The 27971-nt window shown below is 42.2% G+C and overlaps 1 protein-coding gene across 3 annotated transcripts in view; it reads left to right on the forward strand.

Moving 5' to 3' along the window:
- The window catches only part of SMC6 (structural maintenance of chromosomes 6), a 92942-nt gene that overhangs the window by 47522 nt on the left and 17449 nt on the right, over window positions 1–27971 (forward strand). For all 3 annotated transcript variants that reach the window (XM_045010213.1, XM_045010214.1, XM_045010212.1), the window contains exons 19-22: window positions 594–674; window positions 2601–2771; window positions 4420–4557; window positions 16906–17051. In XM_045010213.1, coding sequence (XP_044866148.1) covers window positions 594–674; window positions 2601–2771; window positions 4420–4557; window positions 16906–17051 — 536 coding nt within the window. The remainder of the gene's footprint in view (window positions 1–593; window positions 675–2600; window positions 2772–4419; window positions 4558–16905; window positions 17052–27971) is intronic.

A 27971-nucleotide genomic window follows, 5' to 3' on the forward strand; every position in this document is an offset into this window, starting at 1 on the left:
GAATGTAAATACCTCATCCAGGGGATCCCTGTAGCCCTTACGACCTCCTGTGCCTTCTGCCAGTTGGCATCACAAATGGTCCTTGGGTCGCAAATGTCTCTTTCCTTCCCTCCATATTCCCTTAGTTATTGCATAATTGAATTGTGCATATTTAGTTACTTTTACATTTCCTTATAAATCTCTTTCCAATCAGTCATTATTCTTGTTCTCAGAATGCCTCTTTATAGTAGGCTAGGTTCTACAGTTCACTTATATTGGCCAATGATGCTCAAATTATCAGGTAAATAATTGCCTAGTGTCCTATTATGGAAGTATGTGCACTGAAGTGTATATAAGTAGTTGTACTGTATCAGCACACGGACTAAAATTTAACTACTGCAGAAAAATATTTGAAGGTGGGTTGTTGTTTTTTTTGTAATATAGGAAAGTTTTATTCTCCATTATTTTGTGAAAAATGTAATTAATGAAAATGTAATTTTAAAAAATTACTTCTCTTTGGAGCACCTGCACTTCTGGATCAAAATGTCCTTGTTTTGGTATGGATTTTGGGTTACCTGTTTAACTTTCTAAAAAAAAAATGTTTCCTTTTTCAGATGAAAATAAGAAGAATAAACATAGAAATAGCAGATCTTGAGAATGTAGAAGAACACCAATCAGTAGACATCTCTACATTAGTAAGAATGATAATGTATTCTTTCTGACCTTGATGTATTATTCTATTTTTTTAAATGCTAGTAATGAGAACTTGTGTTTGACTAAAGCATGTTTTGATCTGAAGGCAACCAATCTCGATTTGAAGAAAACATGAGAGAGAATCCACTAGTTCTCTTTGTTCCAATAGTTAATCACCCTCGCTTAAAAAATAATATATACAAAAAATGTGCCTTACTCCCAGACTAAATTTGTCTGGTTCAGCTTCCAGCCATTGGTTCTTGTTACTCTTTCTGTGCTAGATTAAAAAATCTTTTAGTACCCAATATTTTCTTTGCACTGTAATCGTCACCTCTCAATCATATTTCTGATAAATGAAAAAGATTGAGTTCTTTAAGCCTCACACTATAAAGCATTTTCTCTCACCCTCGAATCATCTTTGTCGCTCTTTTTTTGTACACTCTCCAATTTTTCAATATTCTTTTTTAAATGGATACTTTGAGATCATTGATGACAATGTTGAAGACTGACTTAGAATCTCCTGCGCCTAGGGCAAATGAGGCAACTCATTTTTTCCAGCGCTATCTGTACAGACCAAGATGTTTGACTCCACCTTAAGTCATCTCCATAATGGCAGCATCCTTTTAAATTGTACTGTGATAGCATCGGGCCTAGTACCAATCTCTGCAGAACTCCACTAGAAACACCCCCATTTAATGATGATTCCCTATTGACAATTACTTTTGAGATCTGCCAGCCAGTCCTTAATCCATTTATCATGTAGTTTATAATTTTTGTATGGTATTAAGTAAAATGCCTTACATAAGTATATATCATCTACCTACTTACCTTTATCAGCTAAACTTTTGATCTCATTAAGGTTTGTTTGACCAAACCTATTTTCCATAAAACCATGTTGATCTGCATTAATGATATTGTTATCCATATCAGCTTTTTCACTGTTTTGCCTGGGACTGAGGTCAGTCTAACCTGCCTGTAGTTAACTGTCATCCTACTTGCCCTTTTTGAGTATTGGCACAACATTAGCATTCTTCCAGTCTCCTTGAATTTCCTTGGTATTCTGACATTTATCAAAAGTGAACATCAAGGGGCCAGAAATCTCCACAGCCAACTCTTTTGAGCACTGTTGGATGCAAGTTCTTTGAGCCTGTTTTACGTTATTTTTATCCCTAGTAGATATTCTTGTTAGCTGATGTACTGGAAAAAAGCTTCATCCATCCTCATGTGATACAAGTACATCTTTCTGCTTCTTTCCAGTACAGTACAGAAATATTTATTGAATACTTCTGCCTTTTCTGCATTGTTGTTAACAATTTTACCATCTCCATATAGGGGGGAGGGATAGCTCAGTGGTTTGAGCATTGGCCTGCTAAACCCAGGGTTGTGAGTTCAATCCTTGAGGGGGCCACATAGGGATCTGGGGCAAAAAAAAAAAAATTGGTCCTGCTAGTGAAGGCAGGGGGCTGGACTCAATGACCTTTCGAGGTCCCTTCCAGTTCTAGGAGATTGGTATATCTCCAATTATTACCTTTATTGTGCCTGTAGTATTGCTGTAATTTATTTTGCTATTAATACACCTAAATTCCTTATTGTTCCAACATCTGCCAGTCATGATATTTTCCCTGGTATTTTTAACTTCCCGTATGAATTTTCTAATTTGTGTTGATTGCCATCATGGCATTTTGGCCATCTAATAAACTCTGTTCTCTGGTCTGATTTGGTTGTCTGTAACAACCTCCTGCAGTATCTCCCCCTCCTGGGCTTGTTAGTTAGCCCGTTGATCCATAGACATTCTTATTAGAGAATTGAATACACTGTTGCATGTAATCTCACAGTCATAAAAGTGACTCTGAAATGAATCTCTTGTACAACAACCAAGGGTGGTGTTTTTTCTCTTAATTTTCAAACCTATGTTTATATGTTAATAGGAAGATGAAGCTCAAGAAAACAAACATAAGATGGAATCTGTTAAACGGGATATGGAACAGCAAAGGGGAAAAATGGAGGACTCAAAAAATATTCTTCGAGTGGCTGAACATAAACTTGAAGAAATTAAAGAAAAACTTCACCAAGTAGAAGAAATAGCCAGTCCAGTCAAGGTAGAAACTGTACAAATATACAGCTTTTAAAAACGTACTTGATTTTCATTTGTTGGCAAATGTAGTACTAATCTTCAAAGAGGGGAACAAAGGATCGGGGGAATTATTCCAGTCAGCCTGACTTTGATATATGGAAAGATACTGGAACAAACTATTAAACAATCAGTTTGAAAGCACCTAGACAATAATAGGGTGATATGAAATAGCCAGTATGTCAATAAATCATGCCAAACCAACCGAATTTCCTTCTTTGACAGGTTACTGGCCTAGTTGATGCGGGAGGCGTTGTAGACATGATGTATCTTGGTTAGAGTAAGGCCTTTGATACAGTCCTACATGTCATTCTCATAAGCAAACCAGGGAAATGTGAATCTAGATTAAGTTACTATAAGGGCAGTGCACAACTGGTTGACAGATCATACTCACAGTAATTATCTATGATTCACTGTCAAACTGGGAGAACGTATTTAGTGGGCTCCAACAGGGGTCAGTCCTGGATCCAGCACTATTCAGTATTTTCATTAATGACTTGGATAATGGACTAGAGAATATGCCTATACAATTTGCAGATGACACCAAGCTGGGAGGGTTTGCAAGTGCTTTGGAGGACAGGATGAGAGTTCAAAACTACCTTGACAAATTCTCCAGTTGGTCTGAAATCAACAGATGAAATTCAATAAAGACAAGTGCAAAGTACTACCTGTAGAAAAGAAAAATTGAATGCATGTCTTCAAAATGGAGTATAGCAGGCTGGGCAGTAATACTGCTGAAAGGCGTCTGGGGTTCTGATGTGTCACAGCTTGAACAGGAGCCAACAGTATGATGTCAAAAAGGCTAATATTCTGAGGTTTATTAACAGGAGCATTGTATGTAAGGTAGTAGAGTTTATTGTTTTATTTTACTTGGGCACTGGTAAGCCTTCAGCTGGAGTAGTGTGTCCAGTTTCAGCCACCACATTTTAAGAAAGGTGAGGGCAAACGAGAGAGCCCAGAAATCAGCAGCAAAAATGATCAAAGGTTTAGAAAAGCTTGCCTATGAGGAAATGTTAAAAAACGGGTTATGTTCAGTTTTGAGAAAAGAAGACTGAGCAGGAGCCTGGTAAGAGTTTTCAAAAGCTGTTAAGGGCTGTTATAAAGAAGATTGTGATCAATTGTCCTTCCTATCAGCTGAAAGTAATTGGCTTAATCTTCAGATATTAGGAAAATCTTTCTAACTATAAAGATAGTTAAGTATTGCAATAAGTTACCAGTTTATAAGAGAAGTGCCCATTTAATGGGATTCTCTGTTCTCTTCCCATTTTTCAGCCCAGTGTTTCTGAGCTCTTCTTCCCAATGAGTAAAGAATAATACTATCCCTTTACAGACCGCATACAACCCCTAAAAGTAACCAGTATGGCAGAGGAGCAACACGAGGTATTCTCTTACTGTACTCTTTCTGACAGAATTGAGTGTGTGCTCTCACATAAATTGCTGTTACTGCCACTGGAGTTCAGAGGGAATGACATTATAAAATGTGAAAATCTAGAAACTATGTTAGTGGAGCAGTAATGGCTAAACATACTCCCCCATTTTAAGTTAGTAAACATTGGGGAGGTGTTCACAATTCTGCCATTCCAATTAAATGTGACATTTTGATTTGCTCCAAACAGGATGAATTAAACCAAGCTGACTTAGAAGTGGAAAAGAGTAAACACCACTGGCAGCACTATGAAGAGAAACAGAAAGAGCATTTGGCATCCATAAAAAAACTTAAAGGAGAACTAGCTGCTAAAGAAAAAGAATTAAAGGTATGAGGGTTTTTGACAATTTGTAGGGGACAAAAGCTGGGTATTCATGGTCCATTTATTACTTGGATAGTCAGCTGTTCTCTCTGCTAAGTGAAGTTTCTGTTATTTTAAAATTAGTATCATAGTCCCTTGCTCTAACCTCAAGTACTCAAGAAATCTACCCTGCATACTATTGTCCGTGTTTTAGTTGTCTTTAAGTATTGATTGCTAGGTTAGCTAAAAAGAACTTGAAGTGTATGTGGTGTAGTTTTCTTTTGATATATGTCTTAATGAAACATTATCGGGATTTTAAGCCTACCAGTTAATTTAAATCTTTCCTGCAGTCCACCGTCTCCCACAATTCTGGACATCCGGGTTGTTCTCATCTCTCGGCCATTCATAGGGGTGGGTTCAGCATTTTGGCACCGCATGGTCTGGTCACGCCTACTCTGCTTTTGCGTGTTGCCTCCACAGCCGCAAACAGTGGTGGTTTCTTCTGTTCCTGCCTTACCTCCTTCTATTTTAACTTTTCTGCACATTTTTTGGCAGGGTGCAGTATTCTCCCTCCTTGGCATTCCTCCTCCTCCCAGATCAGTTAATTCTTCAGGGTTTAACCCTCCCTGAGCCTCCCCTATTGCATCTCCCTCTTGGACAAAATCTTTTCTTTCCAAGGGAAATTCCTCCTTCCCTGCTTCCCAGGAGATTGTGATTCCTTCGTTTTGTTCAACTGCATAGGTTGACACATCTTAGATGTCATAAGAAGGTTTAAAAGCATACAGAATCCACAGAAGATTGGGCTCCTAATTCATTTCCTTCCACTTGAAATACCTTGGACTAAGAGCTTCCAAGTCCTCCATCAGTAGGTGGAGAGACTATGTATTGTGGAAGCTTATAAATCATCAAAGATTCCTCTCCCAGAAGGGATAAAGGCTCACACGCTCATGAGTGGAAAAAGCAAATGCATCCACTTTGGAAATTTGCAAAGTGACTCTTTGGTCTAAGTAAGCACTACAAGGTGGACCTTCTACCTTCTGTGGACACCGCCTGTGGTAGGAAGGCGCTGCAGGCAGTGATCCAAAAATAATAGACTTTTTAGCAAATTCACGAATAGGGGAGGGTACTTCTTTCCTACCAAATTTCTTGTTTCACAACCCTTCCTATATCCGTTCATTGCTGACTACTTCCCAGACATCCGCAATTGTGGGAGACATTGGGCTGTGGAGCAGAAAATTTCTTACGACTTTTCTTTCAGCTAGTATTGTCTCCCACAGTTTTACCCACCATGGATGGTTAATGAGTAGAGTCAGCTGTTAAGTGGAATCGTTACCATATGACCGCCTTCTTTAATCTAATGTACATAGTTATTTCTTATCTCTGGTATATGTGTTAATGATATTATGCAAGTTTTAAAGCTTGGGAATAACTCAGTGTGTCATCAAAATACTGATCTGCCTCCATGAGCTGCAGAGAGAAGAGAGCAGCCCAGACATACAGAATAGTGGGAGACACTGCTAGCAGAAAGGAAATTATTGGTAAGAACTTTTCCATTAGATAACTCAGGCTCACCAAGCCAAGAATGCTGCTTTTGTACCAGTGGGGAATATGTGATGAAAATGTCTTCACCCAGTAAAGTTTATACTTACTGTCTCAGATCTGAAAACAAATAGCAGTTTTTCTGAGCATTGCTTTTGTTCAGGGTGATAATACATCACAGGAAAAATCAGATAGTTTTATACAATCATCAATATGGCATTTAAACACAAATGTAATCATCAAGAGAGCTCTATGAAAGGATTCAAGACTGAAGGCAAAAGAAAGGCTATTTAGATTCTAAACTTCATAGGATAGTATCTAGCAAATGGCCGGAGCCAGTGGGGACAGACACAAGCATTAGACTTTTGACCAGTGGCTGAAACTTTATTATAATTTAGAACAGCAAACAGTTGCTAAAGCAGGGATCGGCAACCTTTGGCACGTGGCTTGCCAGGATAAGTACCCTGGCGGGCTGGGCCAGTTTGTTTACCCGCTGCATCCGCAGGTTCAGCCAATCGCGGCTCCCACTGGCCGCAGTTCGCTGTCCCAGGCCAATGCGGGTGTGGGAAGTGGCACGGGTCGAGGGATGTGCTGGCCACCGCTTCCCGCCATCCCATTGACCTGGAGTGGCGGACTGCGGCTAGTGGGAGCCGCGATTGGCTGAACCTGCGGACGTGGCAGGTAGACAAACTGGCCCGCCCCGCCAGGGTGCTTACCCTGGTGAGCCACATGTCAAAGGGTGCTGATCCCTGTGCTAAAGCGTCATGTCCTGGCAATGCAATAGCTGCTCTAAGCTGTCAGTAACCTGCAGGTTTGGGGCCTCCTTGTGCAGTAGCTTGCCAGGAGCTGTAGGCTTTGGAATTGAAGGCCTCATCGGGTCTGGTTAGTCTTTGGGCAGTAAGTTTACTCCAAAGTCAAGCATCAACAGGTTAGGGTGCATGCTGCATCCCACATTTCCCCTTTTCACTGCTACCAGGTTGCCTTTAAAAGTTGATTTTAAGTTACACTAAAAACACTAGATGACTAAAGGAGGGCAGCTTTATTGTTTTGTTAATAAATTAATAGAAGGTAGGATTTTAGCAACCTAATGATTTAGATCATGTATCTAAATTATAGTTTATTATAAATATCGATAAATTACTATAAATATATAGTTTTCAGATAGATACTCCCTTTCTTCTTCGAGTGATTGTTCATGTACATTACACGTTAGGTGTGCGCCCGTCGTGTGCCTGGACATAAGAACATAATAAGAACATGAGAGGCCGTACCGGGTCAGACCAAAGGTCCATCTAGCCCAGTATCTGTCTACCGACAGTGGCCAATGCAAAGTGCCCCAGAGGGAGTGAATCTAACAGGCAATGATCAAGTTGCCTCTCCATCTCCATCTCCATCCTCTGACGAACAGAGGCTAGGGACACCATTCTTACCCATCCTGGCTAATAGCCATTTATGGACTTAGCCACCATGAATTTATCCAGTCCCCTTTTAAACATTGTTATAGTCCTAGCCTTCACAACCTCCTCAGGTAAGGAGTTCCACAAGTTGACTGTGCGTTGCGTGAAGAAGAACTTCCTTTTATTTGTTTTAAACCTACTGCCTATTAATTTCATTTGGTGACCCCTAGTTCTTGTATTATGGGAATAAGTAAATAACTTTTCCTTATCCACTTTCTCAACATCACTCATGATTTTATATATCTCTATCATGTCCCCCCTTAGTCTTCTCTTTTCCAAGGTGAAGAGTCCTAGCCTCTTTAATCTTTCCTCGTATGGGACCCTCTCTAAACCCCTAATCATTTTAGTTGCCCTTTTCTGAACCTTTTCTAGTGCTAGAATATCTTTTTTGAGGTGAGGAGACCACATCTGTACACAGTATTCGAGATGTGGGCGTACCATGGATTTATATAAGGGCAATAATATATTCTCAGTCGTATTCTCTATCCCCTTTTTAATGATTCCTAACATCCTGTTTGCTTTTTTGACTGCCTCTGCACACTGCGTGGACATCTTCAGTGAACTATCCACGACGACGCCAAGATCTTTTTCCTGACTCGTTGTACCTAAGTTAGCCCCCATCATGTTGTATGTATAGTTGGGGTTATTTTTTCCAATGTGCATTACTTTACATTTATCCACATTAAATTTCATTTGCCATTTTGTTGCCCAATCACTTAGTTTTGTGAGATCTTTTTGAAGTTCTTCACAATCTGCTTTGGTCTTAACTATCTTGAGAAGTTTAGTATCATCTGCAAACTTGGCCACCTCACTGTTTACCCCTTTCTCCAGATCATTTATGAATAAATTGAATAGGATTGGTCCGAGGACTGACCCTTGGGGAACACCACTAGTTACACCTCTCCATTCTGAGAATTTACCATTCATTCCTACCCTTTGTTCCCTGTCCTTTAACCAGTTCTCAATCCATGAAAGGACCTTCCCTTTTATCCCATGACAGCTTAATTTACGTAAGAGCCTTTGGTGAGGGACCTTGTCAAAGGCTTTCTGGAAATCCAAGTACACTATGTCCACCAGATCTCCCTTGTCCACATGTTTGTTGACCCCTTCAAAGAATTCTAATAGATTAGTAAGACACGATTTCCCTTTACAGAAACCATGTTGACTATTGCTCAAGAGTTTGTTTATCTATGTGTCTGACAATTTTATTCTTTCCTATTGTTTCAACTAATTTGCCCGGTACCGACGTTAGACTTACCGGTCTGTAATTGCCGGGATCACCCCATCGGAAACTTTTTCCTTTAGCGGCTCCTGTCGGGCCGGCAGGGGAGCCCCCGCCAGAGTGCTGCCTCCATGCTGGTGCATATATACCCCTGCCGACCCGACCCCCCTTTAGTTCCTTCTTACCATCTGTGGCGGTGTTGGAACAACTCCTTATCTTTCGCTTGCGAGTGATCCCTTAGCATAGTTATCTGTAGTTAGCAGTCATTAATAGTTCTCAGTAGTTAGCACTTCTTAATAGTAGATAGTTAAGCTTCCTTTGTTTTAGGTGTTTGGAAGTTGTTTCCAGCACCAGCCCTGGGCTGCGGGCCGCAGGCCCAAGGCCTTAAGGCTTGTGCCACGTGCCGCAAGCCTATGTCAAACAGTGATTCCCACGACTCGTGTCTCCGTTGCTTGGGGGAATCACACCACACTGAGCGCTGCAAGATCTGTAAGGCTTTCAAGCCAAGAACTAAGAAAGAAAGAGACTTTTGCCTCAAGCAGCTAGTCATGGAGGCCGCGCTGCACCTTCAGCCTTGGACCATCCGGCTTTAGCGCCTGAGTCCTCAGTGCGGAGTGCCCCGGCGTCAGTTCGTGATCCGGCACCGCAAGCATACGACACCGAGGCAGCAGGACAGGCCCCGTTTGATCTCGCCAGCATGGTTGAAGGGCCAACCTAGAGGCAGAGGGTCCTCCCCGCATAAGAAGGAGGTGTCTCCAAAAGGACCAAGCACTCAAAAAAGCGGTGCGGCCTCAGGACACGCTTCTCACAGGTCGGTCCAAGGAAGAGGTCCGTTGCCATGTGACGGTGGCCCTGGACGTATTCCGCAGGCTGGGTCTTCTAGTCAACGTTCCCAAGTCCTCCTTGATACCTACGCAAACGCTGGCGTTCATCAGGGCAGGGCTGGACTCAGTACAGGCACGAACAAGCCTCTCGGAATCCAGATTGATGGCCATCCAGCGAGTCATAGACTCGATGCTAAGGTTCCCCCTACCATGGCCAGATGCTGTCTGCAGCTCCTGGGGCATATGGCGGCATGCACTCACGTAGTCAAGTACGCTCGGCTGTGGCTCAGGACTTTACAGGCGTGGCTAGCCCGATCATATTGCCTGGGCAGAGATCCCCTAGACCTTGTCGTGACAGTTCCTGCCCAAATACTGGACTCCCTGCGATGGTGGCTCAATCAGCTGGTAGTATGCGAGGGTATCCCCTTCGCAGCACAGCCGACTCTGACACTGGTGACAGACGCGTCAGACCTTGGCTAGGGAGCTCACTTAGGAGATCTAAGGACGCAAAGCTTGTGGTCCAGAGATGAGAGGTTGCTCCACATCAATGTGAAGGAGCTCGGGGCAGTTCGCCTAGCCTGCCAAATCTTTCACACTGCTTTAGAAGGGCACAGTGTGACAGTTCTGACAGACAACACCATTGCCATGTTTTATATAAACAAGTAGGGCGGAGCCTGCTCCTCTCCCCTCTGCCAAGAGGCTCTTCTCCTGTAGGATTTTTGTATAGCCCGCTCCATCCATCTCGTAGCATCATACCTCCCGGGAGAGCAAAACAAACTGGCAGACTGCCTCAGCAGATCGTACCGCACGCATGAGTTGTCGATGAGATGGGATGTCCTGCAATCGATCTTCCGAAAGTGGGGATTTCCCCAAATGGATCTCTTTGCTACCAAGGACAACAGCCAATATCCACAGTTTTGTTCCTTCCAGAACCACAGTCCGGGCTCGGTTTCAGATGCCTTCACGATCCCTTGAAGCGGGAGTCTGCATTATGCCTTTCTACCGCTCCCACTCATCTACATAGTCCTCATCAAAGTTTGCAGGGACAAAGCAGTAATAATTCTGATCGCCTCAGCTTGGCCCCGCCAGCATTGGTTTACAGCCCTGCTGGAGCTGTCAGTGGCCGCCCCGATTGCCCTGTCCCGCCCCGAGATCTCATCACGCAGGTCTATGGGCACCTGCTCCACCCGGATCGACAGTCGTTTCATCTCATGGCGTGGAAACTCTATGGTTGAACGCTGTGGCGAGCCAGTGCTCCCTTCTGGTACAGCAAATTCTCCTTGGCAGTAGGAAACCTTCCACTAAGGCCACCTACTTGGCTAAGTGGAAAAGCTTCTCCTACTGGTGTGAGCCAAAACAGATACAGCCACTTCAGACCACCATTTCAGTCGTCCTAGAGTACCTCCTGTACCTCAAACATTAGGGTCTCACTCCTTCCTCAATCAGAGTGCATCTAGCTGCCATTTCAGTGTTCCACCTGGGGGTATCGGGGCATTCTGTGTTTTCTAACCCCATGGTAGCCTGATTCCTTAAGGGACTGGAAAGGGTGTTTCCCTGCTCACGCCCACCGGTCCCTCCCTGGAACCTTAACCTGTTCCTGGCCAAACTTATGGGACCCCTTTCAAGCCCCTGGCCACTTGCTCTCTCCTTCACCTCTCCTGGAATGTGGCAGAGGTACCCTAAGGTAGTTTCACAGTTTCATATGGGGCAAGACATTTGTTTGCCGGTGTTCTTTCCTAAACCACGTATGGAAACCAGTCACCATAGCCTGCACACTCTAGACGACCGAAGGGCCCTGGCATGCTATCTAGAGCGAACTAGACCTTTCCGCAAGTTGACACAGTTGTTTGTCGCTATCGCCGAGAGAATGAAAGGACTTCTGGTCTCATCGTGGATTGCGGACTGCATCCGCGTGTGCTACGAGCTTGCCAAGGTGCCAGCCCCCCTGATCACTGCTCACTCGACTAGGGCCCAAGTGTCCTCAACAGCTTTCCTGGTGCAGGTCCCGATCCAGGAGATCTGTAAAGCAGCCACCCAGTCAATCAGCAGGCCAGAGATGATGCGCCAGTCGGCAGGGCTGTTTTCCAATCAATTGTTCCATGACTCCTACCCTCCTCCTATGGTAATCTTGTGAGTCACCTAATGTGTAATGGACGTGAACAATCACTCGAAGAAGAAAAAACGGTTACCTACCTCTCGTAACTGTTGTTCTTCGAGATGTGTTGTTCACGTCCATTACACTTCCCACCCTTCTTCCCCTCTGTCGGAGTCACCGGCAAGAAGGAACTGAAAGGGGGTCGGGTCGGCAGGGGTATATATGCACCAGCATGGAGGCGCCACTCTGGCAGGAGCTCCCCTGCCGGTCCAACAGGAGATGCTAAGGGGAAAAGTTTCCGACGTCCGTGCACGCGATGCGCGCACACCTAATGTGTAATGGACGTGAACAACACATCTCAAAGAACAACAGTTACAAGAAGTAGGTAACCGTTTTTTCGTATTGTAATAAATTACTGCTACACATTTTGATTAAAATAATGGCGAAGAGCCCCAATCAGGAGATCCATTGTACTGAGTGCTATGTGCAAACGAGAGAGATACTTTCATTGGAGACTTCATTTCTTGTTGCACAGTTTCTCTCATAGATTACTAATGGGCTATTGCTCCTGTGGAATTCGGAGGCCGCCTAAAGTTGTTGCTGGAGAATCCAGAACTGAGCTCTTCCCTTCAGCTCAGACCACCAGATTTTCTGTGTCTGGTGTTAGAGCAAGTTGGCAGTTCTGTTTTTCCTGACCATTTTGTATTAAAATATTTTATTTTTAATCATTTACATGCAGTTGCGACTTCCAATCTTCTCATCGTTCTCTTCCCTTGGATTGGGTTTGGTTACAACTTCCTGGATCTGCCACTGCAGCACCTTCCTGCCAGATACCTGTGTCCCTGCTCAGGCATGGCAGAACTATCCTGTGAGCCCCTGACTTAAATCTAAGCAGTTTTCCTTATGTGAGGCAGTGGATACAAGTTCTACAGAGTGTGAATTATGTGTTGCCTGTTTCTAGCCAGCCAACCTTGCACTGCCAGATTATGGAGCTCAGTCAGACTAGCATGTCAGTTCCCCATCCTGCCTGAGGAGCCATGATCTCAACACAGAAAAGCCCAATTAAGTGATTCTGGTCTTTTGGGAGAGAGTCTAAAGATGAGGAGGAAGCTATCTGGCCAGCTCGTGGTAAATTCTTTCAACCGACCTGGGTTGGAGGGGGAAAAAGCCTGAAAGGATCCAGAGTCTCCATCTTCTCTCTCCCCCTCCCAAAGATACTAAAGTGAGTCCTCAATTCCCTGGAGAAAGAACCAGGGCTCCTATACAGCTCCCTTTTGCTCCCCCTATGAATCGTGTGGTACCCATGACAGGATGAACAATGTATTACCTCCCTGCTGTAAACAGCCAGGGGAAGAGGTACTGTAAATACATCTCACACAAAAAAACCCCAAAACAAACCCAACCAACCAACAAGACATTTCCAAGAGAGGATTCCAACCAGTGGCTTGCAAGGAACTCATTAATGTTCATACAATATCTGCCCTTTCAAATATAATTAGATACATGTCTTCCCATTGATGAGAGCATCATAAAATTCAAATGAGGATATTTGATTAAAAAAATTAATCGCGATTAATTGCATTGTTAAATAATAGAATACCAGTTCAAATTTATTTAAATATTTTTTGATGTTTTCTACATTTTCATATATAGTGATTTCAGTTAAACACAGAATACAAAGTGTACAGTGCTCACTTTATATTTATTTTTTATGACAAATATTTGCACTGCGAAAAACAAAAGCAATAGTATTTTTCAATTCACGTAATACAAGTATTGTAGTGCAATTTCTTTTTCATGAATGTTGAACTTACAAATGTAGAGTTATGTACAAAAAAACCCTGCATTCAAAAATAAAGCAATGTAAAATTTTAGAGCTACAAGTCCACTCAATCCTACTTTAGCCAGTTGCTCAGGCAAACAAGTTTGGGTAAAATTTGCAGGAGATAACGCTGCCTGCTTCTCATTTACAATGTCAACTGAAAGTGAGAACAGGCGTTCACATGGCACTTTTGTAGCCAGCGTTGCAAGGTATTTACTTGTCAGATTTGCTAAATATTTGTATGCCCCTTCATTCTTCGGCCACCATTCCAGAGGCCATGCTTCCCTGATGATGTGTTATTTACATTTGTGACTGAGCTCCTAGGGGGAGAATTATGTCTCTCTGACATGCCATATATTTCATGTCAGAGCAGTCTCGGATGATGACCCAGCACATGTTCATTTTAAGAACACTTTCACAGCAGATTTGACAAAACGCAAAGAAGGTTTCAATGTGAGATTTCTAAAAATAGCTACAGCACTCGACTCAAGGTTTAAGAATCTGAAGTGCCATCCAAAATCTGAGAGGGATGAGGTGTGGACCATGCTTTCAGAAGACTTAAAAGAGCAACACTCAGATACGGAAACTACAGAACCCGAACCACCAAAAAAGAAAATCAGCCTTCTGCTAGTAGCATCTGACTCATGATGATGAAAATGAACATGCGTTGGTCCACTCTGCTTTAGATCGTTATTGAGCAGAACCCATCGTCAGCATGGGTGCATGTGCTCTGGAATGGTGGTTGAAGCATGAAGAGACATATGAATTGTTAGCGCATCTGGCACGTAAATCACTGGCTACAACATTGTTTTATTTTTGAATGCAGTTTTTTTGGTACACAATTCTACATTTGTAAGTTCAACTTTCATGGTAAAAAGATTGTATTATAGTACTATAGTACTTGTATTAGGTGAATTGAAAAATACTATTTATTTTGGTTTTTTACGGTGCTTGTAATCAAAAATATATATGAAGTGAGCACTGTGCACTTTGTATTCTGTGTAATTGAAATCAGTATATTTGAAAATGTAAAAAACAGCCAAAATATTTAAATAAACAATATACTATTATTGTTTTGCAGTTCGTTTAATCTCACAATTAATTTTTTTAATCGCTTGACAGCCTTATTTGGGAGCCTGAGGTTGATGCAGTAGTAGATCCACCAGTGAAAGACATAGTCAAACCTTCATAATGGGGCTTGCTTCCAAAAGACCGCATATACCATAAGAGTTATGACGTATTGCATAGCAGATTCAAAACCTCGCCTATAGCTATTCAGACCAAAGATTTTTCATGTTTAGTAAGGAAAGCTGACTTCATGCCCCCCACCCCACCCCCACACACAAAAAAAGTGGCTTATTCTCTAGAGGTATGACCCTTGCCCAGAGTGAGATGTCTCGGGTTCTGTACTCATCGAAGCCTTCATGTGATCTGTGATGAGCAATGGATTCCAACTAGGTGGCTACAAGGAAGCAATATAATACCTATGAATAGGCATTGCTTATCCTAAACTGGTATCTTGTGCATCCAGACTTACAGGTGAGGAGCTATTGGGGAAAATATTGAGATTGCAAAGAGGCCTCAGCCCTCGCTGTTGAAACCAGCATAGCAATCCATTGGTTGCTGCCAACACCAAGAGTATCGAAGAAGGGACTATCCATCTGGCAGATGGAAAAATCTGGAGCAGAAGCTTCCAGAGAAGCCTAGATAAAATGCTCTTCAAACTACATCCTTTCAGCTCATTTCAGAACCTCTGTCCGGGTGGTTTTTTTCCTTTTCTTTTTAAAGAAAAAACAAGGTGCAAGAAACCACATAAGTTATGATACTTGCAGGGGAAGTCTCCTCCAACCTCCCATTGGAGGTTGCCTTATGATTAAGACTTGGGGGTCTTATAGCCTTTCCCAAATCAGGAAATAACTAGAGGTCAAAAGCTTCTCCATGATAATGGAAATAATGTCCTGGGTAGAGAAGAATTTGCTGCTTTTCAAGACAGTTCATGTAAAGGGTACAGAAAAGAGAAAGAGAGAGTGAGTTGTAGTGGTCCTCCTACAGAAGGCACTTTGGACTTGCTAGATACCCAAAGACCCCATGTTATATTTACAAAGAGCACCGGACCTCTTGAAGCAGGGACTCTTTCAGTCAGACTGGAAACATCTACAGTTGTTAACCTGGGCATCAGAAGAGAAGTGTAGTTTAGAATTAACTTCCGATACAGTTGATATCCCAACAAAACTCAGGGTGTACCATCCTTGGTTTAGTCAAATTTACTTTCTTGGTGTGAGGGGAAACAAAAAAGCTCTTTTCGGGCAAAGATTGCCTCTTTATGCAGTCCCTAGCACACTGGGTCCATGACCTCTACATGATGATGTCATAGAAATGCAATAATAATCCCAAATTTCTGATGTGATTTCAGATACGCTAGAGTTTCTTCAGGAGGCTTGGTTGGAGTCCTACAACCAAGCATGGTAAAAATGTGGGTAACAGCCATAACTATATTTTGTCATCAAGTATTTGGAGTATCAGGTGCCACGTTTAATCATAATGACAAATTAGAGAAGCTTGCAGTTGGCCTTGCTAGTTATGACATCTGAAAGGCAAGTTTTGGAATTAGTTCCCATGTCCACACAAGAACCACACTCCCTTTGTCACGAGGGAAGGATTATGCTTATAGCTCCAGAAACCTTTCAGTTCAAGATATGTGCCCTTTTCCACAATTTCTGGGAAATAGTTCTCCCACTATTTTGTTCTAACCTGTGGAAGGTGTGTTATAAATGCTAAAGATCTATCTCAAGCATCTGAAGTACATATGTACCTTTTCATCTCATTCTGTCCAAAATGCTGAGACCTCACAGTTTCAAGTTTGTTGCAAGCAGGAGGTAAAAATGCAGGGAACTTCCATCTAAATTACTCTGTTATAATAATTAAACTTTGCTTATTCTTTCCCTCCCTACCTCTGGGATACACTGCTTATTACTTCCCATGAGTAATTAAAGAGCAGAGAAGATTTGCAACAGAACGATCAATTTCTTACCTCATATTTTCTTTCTTTTAGCAGCTTCTCTCTGTATTCCATCCATCAATGATCAGAATATACATTGAAATTTTTCTCTGAAAGGAGACTTAGACATAGACAATTTGCATCAGGTTGTCTGAATACTAATAATTGGTTGCTGGAGTGTTTCTACAGCTGTTGGAATTTTTTTTTGGGTGGCCTGGGATGAAAGACAGAGCTTAGTCCTGGAGCCTCCAGCTACAACACCGGACCGTCTCTGATTTCTATATATGGAGAGCCCATTAGTAATGAACTCAGAATTTCTCTCTTACTGCTTTTCACCATACAAAATGTTATAGTTGAGAAGAAGATACAAATAAACCAAAATGTATAGCATTTTTTAACATTTCAAACTTCTCTTTAGGAAAAGATTGCACAGGCCACGCAAATCTGCCCGCAACGGATAGAAGTCAACAGAACTGTCAAGAGTCTTGACACAGAAATGAATCGCTTAAGAGACCAGATAAATTCAAAAAGAGATCATCATGGAAACAGAGAAGAAATAATAAAGTAAACAATGGCTACATATTTTGGGGTTGGAGGCAGAATGGTTGCTTCATTGGGATAGTAGATTCATTTTATTTTAATTATCAACTTTTTTTAAACAAGTCTGACTAATGGTGGCGGGTGCTTTTCTTGAAATGAGTAGTCACAGCCTTAAATATATTTGGCTGCTCATTGCATTATTTCTGTTGCACCCAAATGTGATGCTGTATGCTTCAGAGAAACTGAATAAGACATGGGCCCTACCATAAACAGGTCACAATTTCTATTTTTATATACAATGTGACAAAAATAGGAAGAATGGAGTAAGGAACCTCTTTCCAGCTACACCTCTACTCCGATAAAATGCGACCCGATATAACACGGGTTTGCATATAACACGGTAACCCCGGGTCTCTGGCAGCGCTTTAAAGGGCCTGGAACTCTGGCTGCTGCGGGGAGCCCTGGACCCTTTAAATCACTGCTGGAGCCCTGCTGCTGCTGCTATCCCCGGGGCTGCAGCAGCGGCGCTCGCCTGGCAATTTAAAGGGCCCGGGCTCCCTGCAGCGGCCGGAGCCCACGGCTCTTTAAATCACCGCTGGAGCACTGCCGCCGCTACCCCGGGGCTCCGGCAGCAGGGCTCTGGTTGCGCTTTAAAGGGCTTGGAGCTCTGGCCGCTGTGGGGAACCCCTGGACCCTTTAAATCATTGTCGGAGCCCTGCCGTCACTACCCCAGGGCTCCGGCAGTGGAGCTCGGGTGGCGATTTAAAGGGCCCAGGGCTCCCTGCGGCCGGAGCCCTGGGCTCTTTAAATCACCACTGGAGCCCTGCCGCTGCTACCCCAATATAACAGGGTTTCACCTATAACGTGGTAGGGATTTTTGGCTCCCAAGGACAGCGTTCTGTTGGGGTAGAGGTGCATGTCTGTTGCTCTGGCATTAGGATGCTGGTCACTTCACTTTGCATAGCATTTTTTCTAATGCAGGATCCATCATAGTCATCAAAGTAAGTGGTGCCAGATGCTGTGGGTATTTGCATTTTTGGAGTTAGGAAATTCATAGTTTTAAAGCCAAAAGGACCAGGATGATTATCTAGTCCAGTGGTTCTCAAACTTATTTGATTGCCCCCTCCTCCCCCTTTGTGTATATAGTTGTTCGTGCACCCCCCACCCCCCCGTACATATATCACCACCCAGCTCTGAAGGCAGCGCCGTGCCAGCAGCAGCACAGAAGTAAAGACGGCAATATGAAAAGTGATATTTGTCAATATTACTTTTCCCAGCAGTCTTAGCACTCCATTGCTACGCTTACTTCTACACTTCTGCTGCTACACCAGGGCTGATAGCTGGACCCCTGCTGCCTCCTGGTGAGCAGTTTAGGGGGCCTCCCGCTGTTCCCTGTATCCCCGTCTCCTGGGTGTGCATGGCCCTTCTGCGCATGCCCCAGCCACTTGGGGCTGACAGCCAGACTTCTTAAATAAATAAAGGCACATAGCTTGCACTTCCCTTGATGGATTCCCATGCCTCCCTTGTGAGGTCCACCCTATAGTTAGAGAAATGTTGATCTAGTCTGACCTCTTGCATGACACTGAACTTCGCTCTGTAATTCTTAAACCAAGTCCACAAATTTGTGTTGAACTAGAGTTGCCTTTTAGAAAAAGAAATCTAGTCTTGATTTAATAGATTCTAAGGCTAGAAGTTACCATTGTGATCATCTAGTCTGACTGCCTGTATAACACAGGCCATAGGACTTTCCAAAAATAATTCCTAGAGCATATTTTTTAGAAAAACATCCAGATTTGATTTAAAAATTGTCAGTGATGAAGAATCGACCTTGGCCATTGATAAATTGTTTGAAGATTAATTGCTCTCACAGTTAAAAATTTGTCTTATTTCCTGCCTAAATTTGTCTAGCTTCAGCTTCCAGATATTGGAGCATGTTATACCTTTCTCTCCTAGACTGAAGAGCCAATTATTAAATATTTGTTCCCCATGTAGGTACTTTTAGACTATAATCAAGTCATCTGTTAATCTTCTCTTTGTTAAGCTAAATAGATTGAACTCGAGTCTTTAATCATTCTCATTCTTTAAATCTTCTCCAATTTGTCAATATCCTTCGTGAATTGTGGGCACCAAAACTGCACACAGTATTCCAGCAATGGTCACAGAAGTGCCAAATACAGAGGTAAAATAACCTCTCTACTCCTACTCAAGGTTCCGCTGTTCATGCGTCCTAGGATTGCATTAGTTCTTTTTGCCAAAGCATTACATCTGTAGCTCATCTTCAACCAATTATCCACCATGACCCCCAAATCTTTTTGTCACTCCTTCCCAGGATCGAGTCCCCCATCCTGTAAGTATGGTCTATATTTTTTTGTTCCCAGATGTATACATTTACGTTTAATCATATGAAAACTCGTATTGTTTGCTTGTGCCCAGTTTAACAGTCAATCCACCTTGATCTGAATCAGTCCCTTGTCCCCTCCATTTTGTGTCAGCTGCAAATTATCAGTTGTGATTTTTTTTTTCAGGTCATTGATAAAGATGTTAAATAGCATAGGTCCAAGAATTGAGCCCTGCAGGGCCCCACTGGAAATGCACCTGCTTGATGACGATTCCCCATTTACAGTTACATTTTGAGATCAGTTAGCCAGTCTTTAATCCATCTTTGTGTGCCATGTTATTTTTATATCGTTCTAGCTATTTAATCAAAATATTGTCACACCAAGTCAAATAGCTTACAGAAGTCTAAGTATATTACGTTAACACTATTACCTTTATCAACAAAACTTGTAATCATATTAAAAAAAAAAGATATCAGGTTAGTCTGACAGGATCTATTTTCTATAAACCCTTGTTTGTTTTCATTTATTTACATTACCCTCCTTTATCATGTACCATTATCATGTACCATATCCACTGGTTTCATTATCTTGCCTGGGATTGATGTCAGACTGACAGACCTATAATTACCTGGGCCTTCCAGTTTACACTTTTTAAAAATCAGCACGTTCACTTCCTTCCAGTCTTCTGGAACTTCGTTCGTGCTCCAAGACTTATTTGAAATCAACATTGATGGTCCAGTGAGCTTCTCAGCCAGCTTTTTAAAAAATTCTTGGATGCAGGTTATCTTGATCTGCCAATTAAAAATGTCTGAGTTTGGTAGCTTATATTTAACAGTCTCCAGAGATACTAATGGAATGGAGTATTATCACCATGTGATGAGTCTTCATTATGTTTTTTTGTTTTTACTCAAATACAAATATATTTTTGAACACCTTTTGCCTTTTGTGCATTATTATTGATAATTCTACCATTTCCATCTAGCAGTGGACCAGTACCATTTTCAGGATTCTTTTTGTTAATAGTATAGTTAGGGAAAAAAACAACTCTTTATTGTCCTTAACTTCATTGGCCCTAGATTTCTCCTTGTATCCCTTGGCTTCCTTTATCAACTATGTACAGTTCCTAATTTCATTTATAATCACTATTATCAACTTCCCTTTCTTCCATTTGTTGTGTATTATTTTTTATTTTTTACAGCTGCCTTCACTTACCCTTTAAACAAACTTTTTTTGTTTTGTTTTTGTTTTTTTTTAACTAGAAGGTTTTTTTAACCTTCTTCCTCAATGGTAGGATTGTGGCTTTTGGGGCATTTAGTAAGGTGCTCTTAAATGATTTTCAATTATCATTCACACTCTTCTGCTTAAATTCTTCCTTCCAGCTGGTTTGGCTCACAATTGTTTTCATCTTTCTGAAATTGGGCCTAGTAAAACTCTGTCTGTCTCCATCTCTCTATCTATCTATAATTTATTTTACTGGTCTAGACTTTTTTCTGCTTGCACATTATAAATATCATCACGCCATGATTAATTGTAGCTAAGTTACCATTAACTTTTAGTTCTGTCATCAGTTCCACTTTATCTGTAGAACAAGGTCTAATATAGAATTCCACTGTGTTGGCTACAACACTTTTTGAGTTAGGAATTTGTCATCTATATGTTTAGAAATGTCAAGTATATTTTTAGTATGGGTAGCATGAGACCTCCAGCATGTATCATTCCTATTGAAGATACCCATGATCACAGAGTTTTTTTCCTGCACATTGTAGAGAGGCACATAAGGAAGCAGTCATCCTGTTCTGTGTCATGATTTGATAGTCTGTAGCACACAACTACTACTACCCCATCTTGTGCTTTATCTGTTAGGACATTGATCTATAAGTATTCAAGACCATTTTCTTCTGAGTTGTCCATGACTTGGAAACAGGTAATGCCATTTTTGCTGTAGAGTACTACTCACTCTCCCCATTTGCTCCTTCCTAAATAGGTTATGACCATTGATTTTAACATTCCAGTTGTGCAAATAAACCCCCTAGGTTTCATTAATACCAACTAGATTGAATTTATGCTCCTAAATAAGCAATTCCAATTCCTCTTTTTTTGTTACCATGGCATTAGTGTGTAGGCAATTCAGTAATTTCTTCTCCATTTCCTTTGGTTCCTTAATTAATCAACATCCTGATTTTTGTGCTAACTTATTGCTTATCTCTTCCCTCTTTTTATCCTCCCCTTTTGCTACTAGTTTAACCCCCTCTTGATTACTCTAGCCATCCTAGTGTAGTCAGAGATTGGTTTACCCTCTACTGAGGTGAAGACCATGTAAACTATATAGTTTAGAAGATGGACAAATCTTCCACAAAATCAAACCCAACACCACTTACCTAGCCAGCGATTCACTTCCAGAATCTTCTGCCTCCTGTCTTCCTTTGCTCATAGGACAGGAAGGATTTCAGAAAAGAAATTGCTTGGATATTTTTGTTCTTCATCACACTTCCGAGTTTCCTGAAGTCATCTGCTGTCTGCGAAAGATCTCACAACACAGTGTCAGTAGTGCCAGTATAAACCATTACCAGTGGATCCTTGCCCATAGATTTCAGAAGCCTATCCAGTCTTAGAGTGACATCTTGTGTCCTGACTCTGGGAAGGCAGCTCAGTGTCCTTTTGTCTGCCTGTCCCTTGCCAAATGTTCTTTTGAATCTTCTGAGTATTGACTATGAAGACTCAGAGCAATGGAGAATCTGGGTTTGGACTGCTTGCTAATTCTAAACAATCTGTTCCAGACTGACGGATTGTGAGACTTTTTCTGTAATTTATCTGCTCATAACAGAAAATTTGTTGGTCTGGATTATTTCCCTTCCTTGTAAATGTGAGTTTTATAGAGTTAGAAGCGTTTGAAATTTACCTAATGGAGCTTGTAATACAGTTATTGGGGGAGCTGTTGGATAGCAAATCTCAACCAGTGAGGTACCTCTGTGTATTGTTGTACACAGTCAATCCAATAGTCAGTTCTAGACTAAATAACTTCTTGTTATGAGAACACAAATGTAGAGGTGAAATTGTTGTTCAACAGTCAAGCATCTCCCACAATACTGATATGTATGGGCTATTTCTCTCCTGTCTGCAGTTTCCGGAGGCAGTTCAAAGTGGTAGCACAGCCGGTTCTAGCATGCTCCCTTCGCTGGCTAGCCGTCAGATCTTTTGCTTTCATTACAGTAGTCACGTGGCTAATCGCTTTGCTCCTGACTCTTCTTTGACAGGCTTTATTGTTTTTAGGTGGGGGTGGGGGGCAGTAGTAAGCAGCTGTCCTTTGTTGTCATTCTCTCTCTCTCCCCTGGATTGGATCTTGAGCAGTGTGTTGGTCTCAGCCACACTGAGCCAGTGCTGCAGCACTGACTACAAGACTCCTGTCCCCCCCAACCCCAAGGTACGGCATAGCAGCTGCATCATCACTAAGCTAAATTCAAGCAGTGTTCTATCTGAGACAGCTTTTGCAGGCTCTTCGGAGGGCAAATTGTGCCCTGCCTGTTCTCAGCTAGCCTACTCTTGTACTGCTAGAGCACAGGGCTGTTAATCAGAAAGGCATGTTGGGTCTCTTACTGTCCCCAAAAGCTGCAACTCCAACACAGAAAAGCCCAATCAGGAGACCCAGACAGAGTGGAGAAAGAGATTCCAAGAATGAGGAGGACTTCAGCAAGCCCATGGTGTAAATCCCAGGGCAGCACAGGACTGTAAAGAAGGGGGGAGGGGACTTTTAGGGGCCTCGTGGTCCCCCTGCCCAAGTCCTAAAATGAGTTCTCTGTTCCCTGGGGAGAGAAGCGGGGCTTTTATCTAGTTCCCCCTCTTCCTAGTTCCAACTGGGGAACTTGGGAATGAGACCCCATCTCCTAGGCAGAGGCATTGGGACCTTAAAGTGGGAGGACAATGAGGGAGACATGTCCAGAGGGCACAAGGCTCTACATTCAGCAAATTGCAAGAGACCATGCTCTGGCCACCGTTGGGCAGCAACATCCACAAAGCAGGACAAAAAAACAATCCCAAAACACTAAAGAGGACAAGGAAAGGTACAAAGTCCTCTGACTCAGGCAGCTCCTCCTCTGTAGAGGTTCTATTTCTAAGCAGGACATGGGAAAAATAAAGCCAAGAACTTCATCCCAAGACGTTCAGAACCATGTGCAGAAAGTTTGTATCCACAATCCAGATCCAATCTGAATAGGAACACTAGGACATACCTAAAAACAAATCTTTGCCTTCCAAATCCTCACTGGAGGAAGCAATTCCCCTGTACCCATCCTTTGAGGATGTGATTCGAGAAGGATGGGAAACCTCAGACAAGGGGGAACATACGAACAAGAATGCACCTAAAATACTATAAATGTCAAGGGCCCCAAAAGTGTCATTCTGATATTCCAAAGGTCCGTGCTGCAGTGACATTACTAGCAAAAGATATGGTGATACTATCAGAAGGGGATTTCTTTCCCAAAGATCCAGACAACAGAAAGGTGGAAGCTAGCCTTAGAAGGGACTTTAAAGCTTCCTCATCCTCCCTTAGAGCATCCTTGGCAGCTACAAGAGTTACAGTATCCTGCCTGAAGGACCTGAAGAACGGAGACCACTCATACTTCTGGCCTGCTATTAAGAAAATTTTCCTAGAAACAGCCTTCATGGAAGGTGCCTCAGTGGAGGTAATGAGGTTTTCAGCAAGGGCCATGGAATCCAGGTCAGTAGCCAGATACAGTGTATGGCTTCTTCTCTGGAACGAAACAAATCCCATGTTCATCTAAATTAAAAGTCTCTCTCTCCTATTTGGGGAAAAATTGGATAAGATAGTGGCAGAAAGCGCTGCCAAACTGAAACAGTCCCTCCCCATGCAATCCTCTGAACAGTGATGATAAACCCAGCAAGAGACAGGAATGCTCCTGTTGCAGCGCAGGCGTGCGTGGACAGAGCTCGACCATCAATATGATTAAAAGCAGAGTCCTTTTATTTCTCTCCAGCATACATCTTTATACACTTAAAGCAAGCAATCAAGCAATTGCTAATTGGTTAATAAGGTACAAACAAGCACAGCTGTAACTTCATTGGCTATTTAACATCCTGGCCAACCCTTTAATTTATTATTCTGTTATTGCCTCCCAGCAGATAAGAACGAGCCTCATCCTTGAGACTTGCATGTCAGTTTCCCACACTCTTATGCAAAACAATCCGACACTTCCCCCCTTTTCTCATAATAAAAAAAAGGAAGGCACAGCAAAACATTTTCAACTTATAGCATCACATTACTACAATCTATTACACAGCAAAACTAAAAGCAAATCTAAACACCAGCTGCCTAACTAAACCGTAACAATATCTTCCGCAATGCCCTACTTTTACCTAAACATCCCTCCTCCAGGTAACGCAAGTGGCCCAAGGGGCCAGGAGGGTTCTGCCAATGTGCAAACACCCACAAAGCAGGTTTCCAATAAGGGCTTCCACTGCAGCAACATGGGGCAGCAAGCAGAAGGCCATTGTATTTATGGCACTCTGCGCCAAAATCAGCCAAGGCCGGACCCACTTCGCCGGAATCCACCTTGCTTACTGTCTTCCCATTTCCCATGCACCATATCTGATCCAATTAGGCCACCTGGCCTTTGCCTCGCTCTGGCAGTTCCCTACTTTCTCATAACAACATTATCTCATCCCTCTGTTCTCGTAATCACGCAGCTGTAATTTTCCACCAAGGCAGCATAGGGAAATTCTCCCCTCTATTCCAAAAACACATAAAAAAATAACAATAACCAATTAAACAAAACAAAACTAAAAGCCAAATAATACTTCCTCAATCTATAAGGCTTATCCATAACCATGCAATTCATAACATACAACACCAACAACATCAAACAAAACAAACATAAATACACAAAATCAAACACTTAAATGGTATAAATTCTGCAGGGTTCCCCCAATCTCTATTGCACACCAAATCGTGACAAATTTCTATTACCAATCCATCCCCCATGTGTCAGGTGATCAAACTGACACTGAGGGGGGGGGGGGGGGCCTAGCAGGAAAAACACAACATAAACCACATAAACATTTTAACAACATCACAATTCTTTCTGGCCAGAAACACATATCACAAACAAACATAAAACATGAAACATAAATTTAAACTCTATAAATAATTACATGGTACATTAAATGCTATACAGCTAACACCAATTTTCTTTAATATCTAAAAAACAAAACAAAACTACCCCTACTGGGCAATTAATCAATACTTAAAATATACCAAAACCCTATATAGCTAGCAGGCAAAACAAAAAAAAATTACTTCATCAAATAAATCATTTACATTAATACAATTGCTTCCTAGCTTACTCCTAAAATTCAAAGCTAATCACAGCTTAAAATTTCTTACTATTAGCTTCTAATTTTAAACACTAAAAAAAAAAAAAAAAACCATCACCACTTATATGCCCTTAGCCTAATACAATTACAATTACATAGCACAATATACAATCTTCAACTAATGCAACAAAATATTCATGGCCAAACAATTGCAAACTAATTTCTTGCCTAAATTTATTTGCAAACATTTCAAAACACCAAAAACTTTTCTCTAAGCATTTTTACAAAATTCAACCTTTATTCCCTCTGGCAACCATAGAGTTAAACTTTTAGTCTCGCTACGCCCTCAAGAGTTTTTCAGCCAGCTTTCCAAGCCTTATCTGTTGCCTGTCCGCTTGGGCCCGATCCTGTTTTCCTTTCCAAATACGCTGTCTATTATAATATAGGCCACATCTAATATCAAGCAATCTACAACGGCCAATAATCAGCACATAACACAAAATTAACAAAAAGTCTAAATAGACTAACAAAGGCACTTTACATAAAAATTCTTAGGGTCACATAAATTCAAAGCCATTCTCCCAAATTACCTAAATTTATGCCTAAACAATCCACAATTCCCCCCTTTGAGAATACTCAACAAACCTTTTGGCTGAGTTTTCTCAAACTTAAAAAATAACAAACAATTAAACTCTAGAAAGCTGGGGCAATTAATTCCACAATCATCCTCCCCATGAACCCGGCAGGGTTCGGTATGTAAAAGCCCTCACCCCCCAACTCAACCGGTTTACATGCTGGGGAGGGGCACTGCAAATATTTACACTTTTACTTAAACAGTGTCTAAATATATTTTTACAACTCCAGATCAAATGGTACTCCTAATATATCTGTAAGGGCAGTGGGCTATCCTGGTGCTCAAAATCACTCCGAATGGCCATCAGCTGGCCATTCAAAAATTCAAACATACTAGCTCCCATGGCAATGCTTTCTCAGCCTCAATAAAATAAGAACATATCATTTACAATCCAATTAGGGTGGGCTATACATACTGAAGGATTTATCCAAAACACAGGGCGCAGCCTGTAGAATAAACCCCGAAATTCAATTAATACCACAGTTCCAAACATAAGTCCCACAAATTTCGTCCTGCCAGTGTGTAATTCTTTATTTCTTCACCAGGGTCAGTTCTCAATATCTTTTTAATCAGGAATTTCTGGACTTTGGCAACATCAACAACATAAGTGTTTTTTTTCTTCTTTCCCAAAACAAATGTAATTTAGCATTCTACAGGGAAAAGATGATAAGTACATCACCCTGTAATAATTTTGCTTCTTTTAAAAAAATTCAAAGGCACAATAAATTTGTCCGTGGACAAGGGAGAGATTCAACCAGCACATTACCTTGTCCTTTTGCCATGCTGTTCAGAAGCACAATAGGACTAAAAAATTACATAGGCCAATCATCAGTAGAAAAATTCTTCTGATGTGGAGGGGTCTTTCTGCAGTAAAAATCATGGGTCCAAGCAGTCAGTCTTTTTTGTAGCGTTTCTTTACCCATAAGAAAAAAAAATCTAACACATTCCGGTAATGCCAGGCCGAGTTTTACAGCTATTCCAGCGGCCTGAGCACAGTCAAGCCCCCCCCCTTTCTCTTGGCCCTTCGCCAAGTCTTAGTTGCAAGCAATGTCCTTGGCTGGGCCAAAAAAAAAGGAATGAGCTTTCTTGCCTTGTTAACTCATGCTGTTCCTTTTCCTTCCCTGCTTGGCTTCTTTTAATCTGTAAATCCTGTGTCAGCTATTGCTGCTCATACCGGAGAAGCATAATGATTTTCCCAGCACTGTCCCAGGCTCAAACCAGCCAGCGTGGGATGCCTTCTCCGGGCTTCTGTAGGTCCGAACGACCTCCGGGGCCCCGGCACAAGCCTCTGCCTGCGCCGTGCACTCCAACGTCTTCCCGTCCAGGGCTCGCTTCCAGCGGAGCACCTCCTCGTCCTGTGCCCGAAGGCCGGTCAGGAGGAGCCTCCACAACTCCCCCTCTCTTCTTAATAAGTGAATCAGTGCAGCAGGGAAGATCTTTTCCCTTTGTCGGTTCATAATGTACAACAAAGGCTTCTGTGTTATCTTTTCTTCAGCTGATACAGCGGTACTCACGTTAGCTGCTCTGCCCTTATCCACCGCGGCTTATAGCCGCCCTTCTCCTCCGCGGCTTGTAGCCGCCGCTTATCTCCGCGACTTGTAGCCGCCCCTCTCCTCCGCGGCTTATAGCCGCTCTCCTCAGGGC

Source organism: Mauremys mutica, chromosome 3 (assembly GCF_020497125.1).
Source record: "Mauremys mutica isolate MM-2020 ecotype Southern chromosome 3, ASM2049712v1, whole genome shotgun sequence".
Classification (NCBI taxonomy): domain Eukaryota; kingdom Metazoa; phylum Chordata; order Testudines; family Geoemydidae; genus Mauremys; species Mauremys mutica.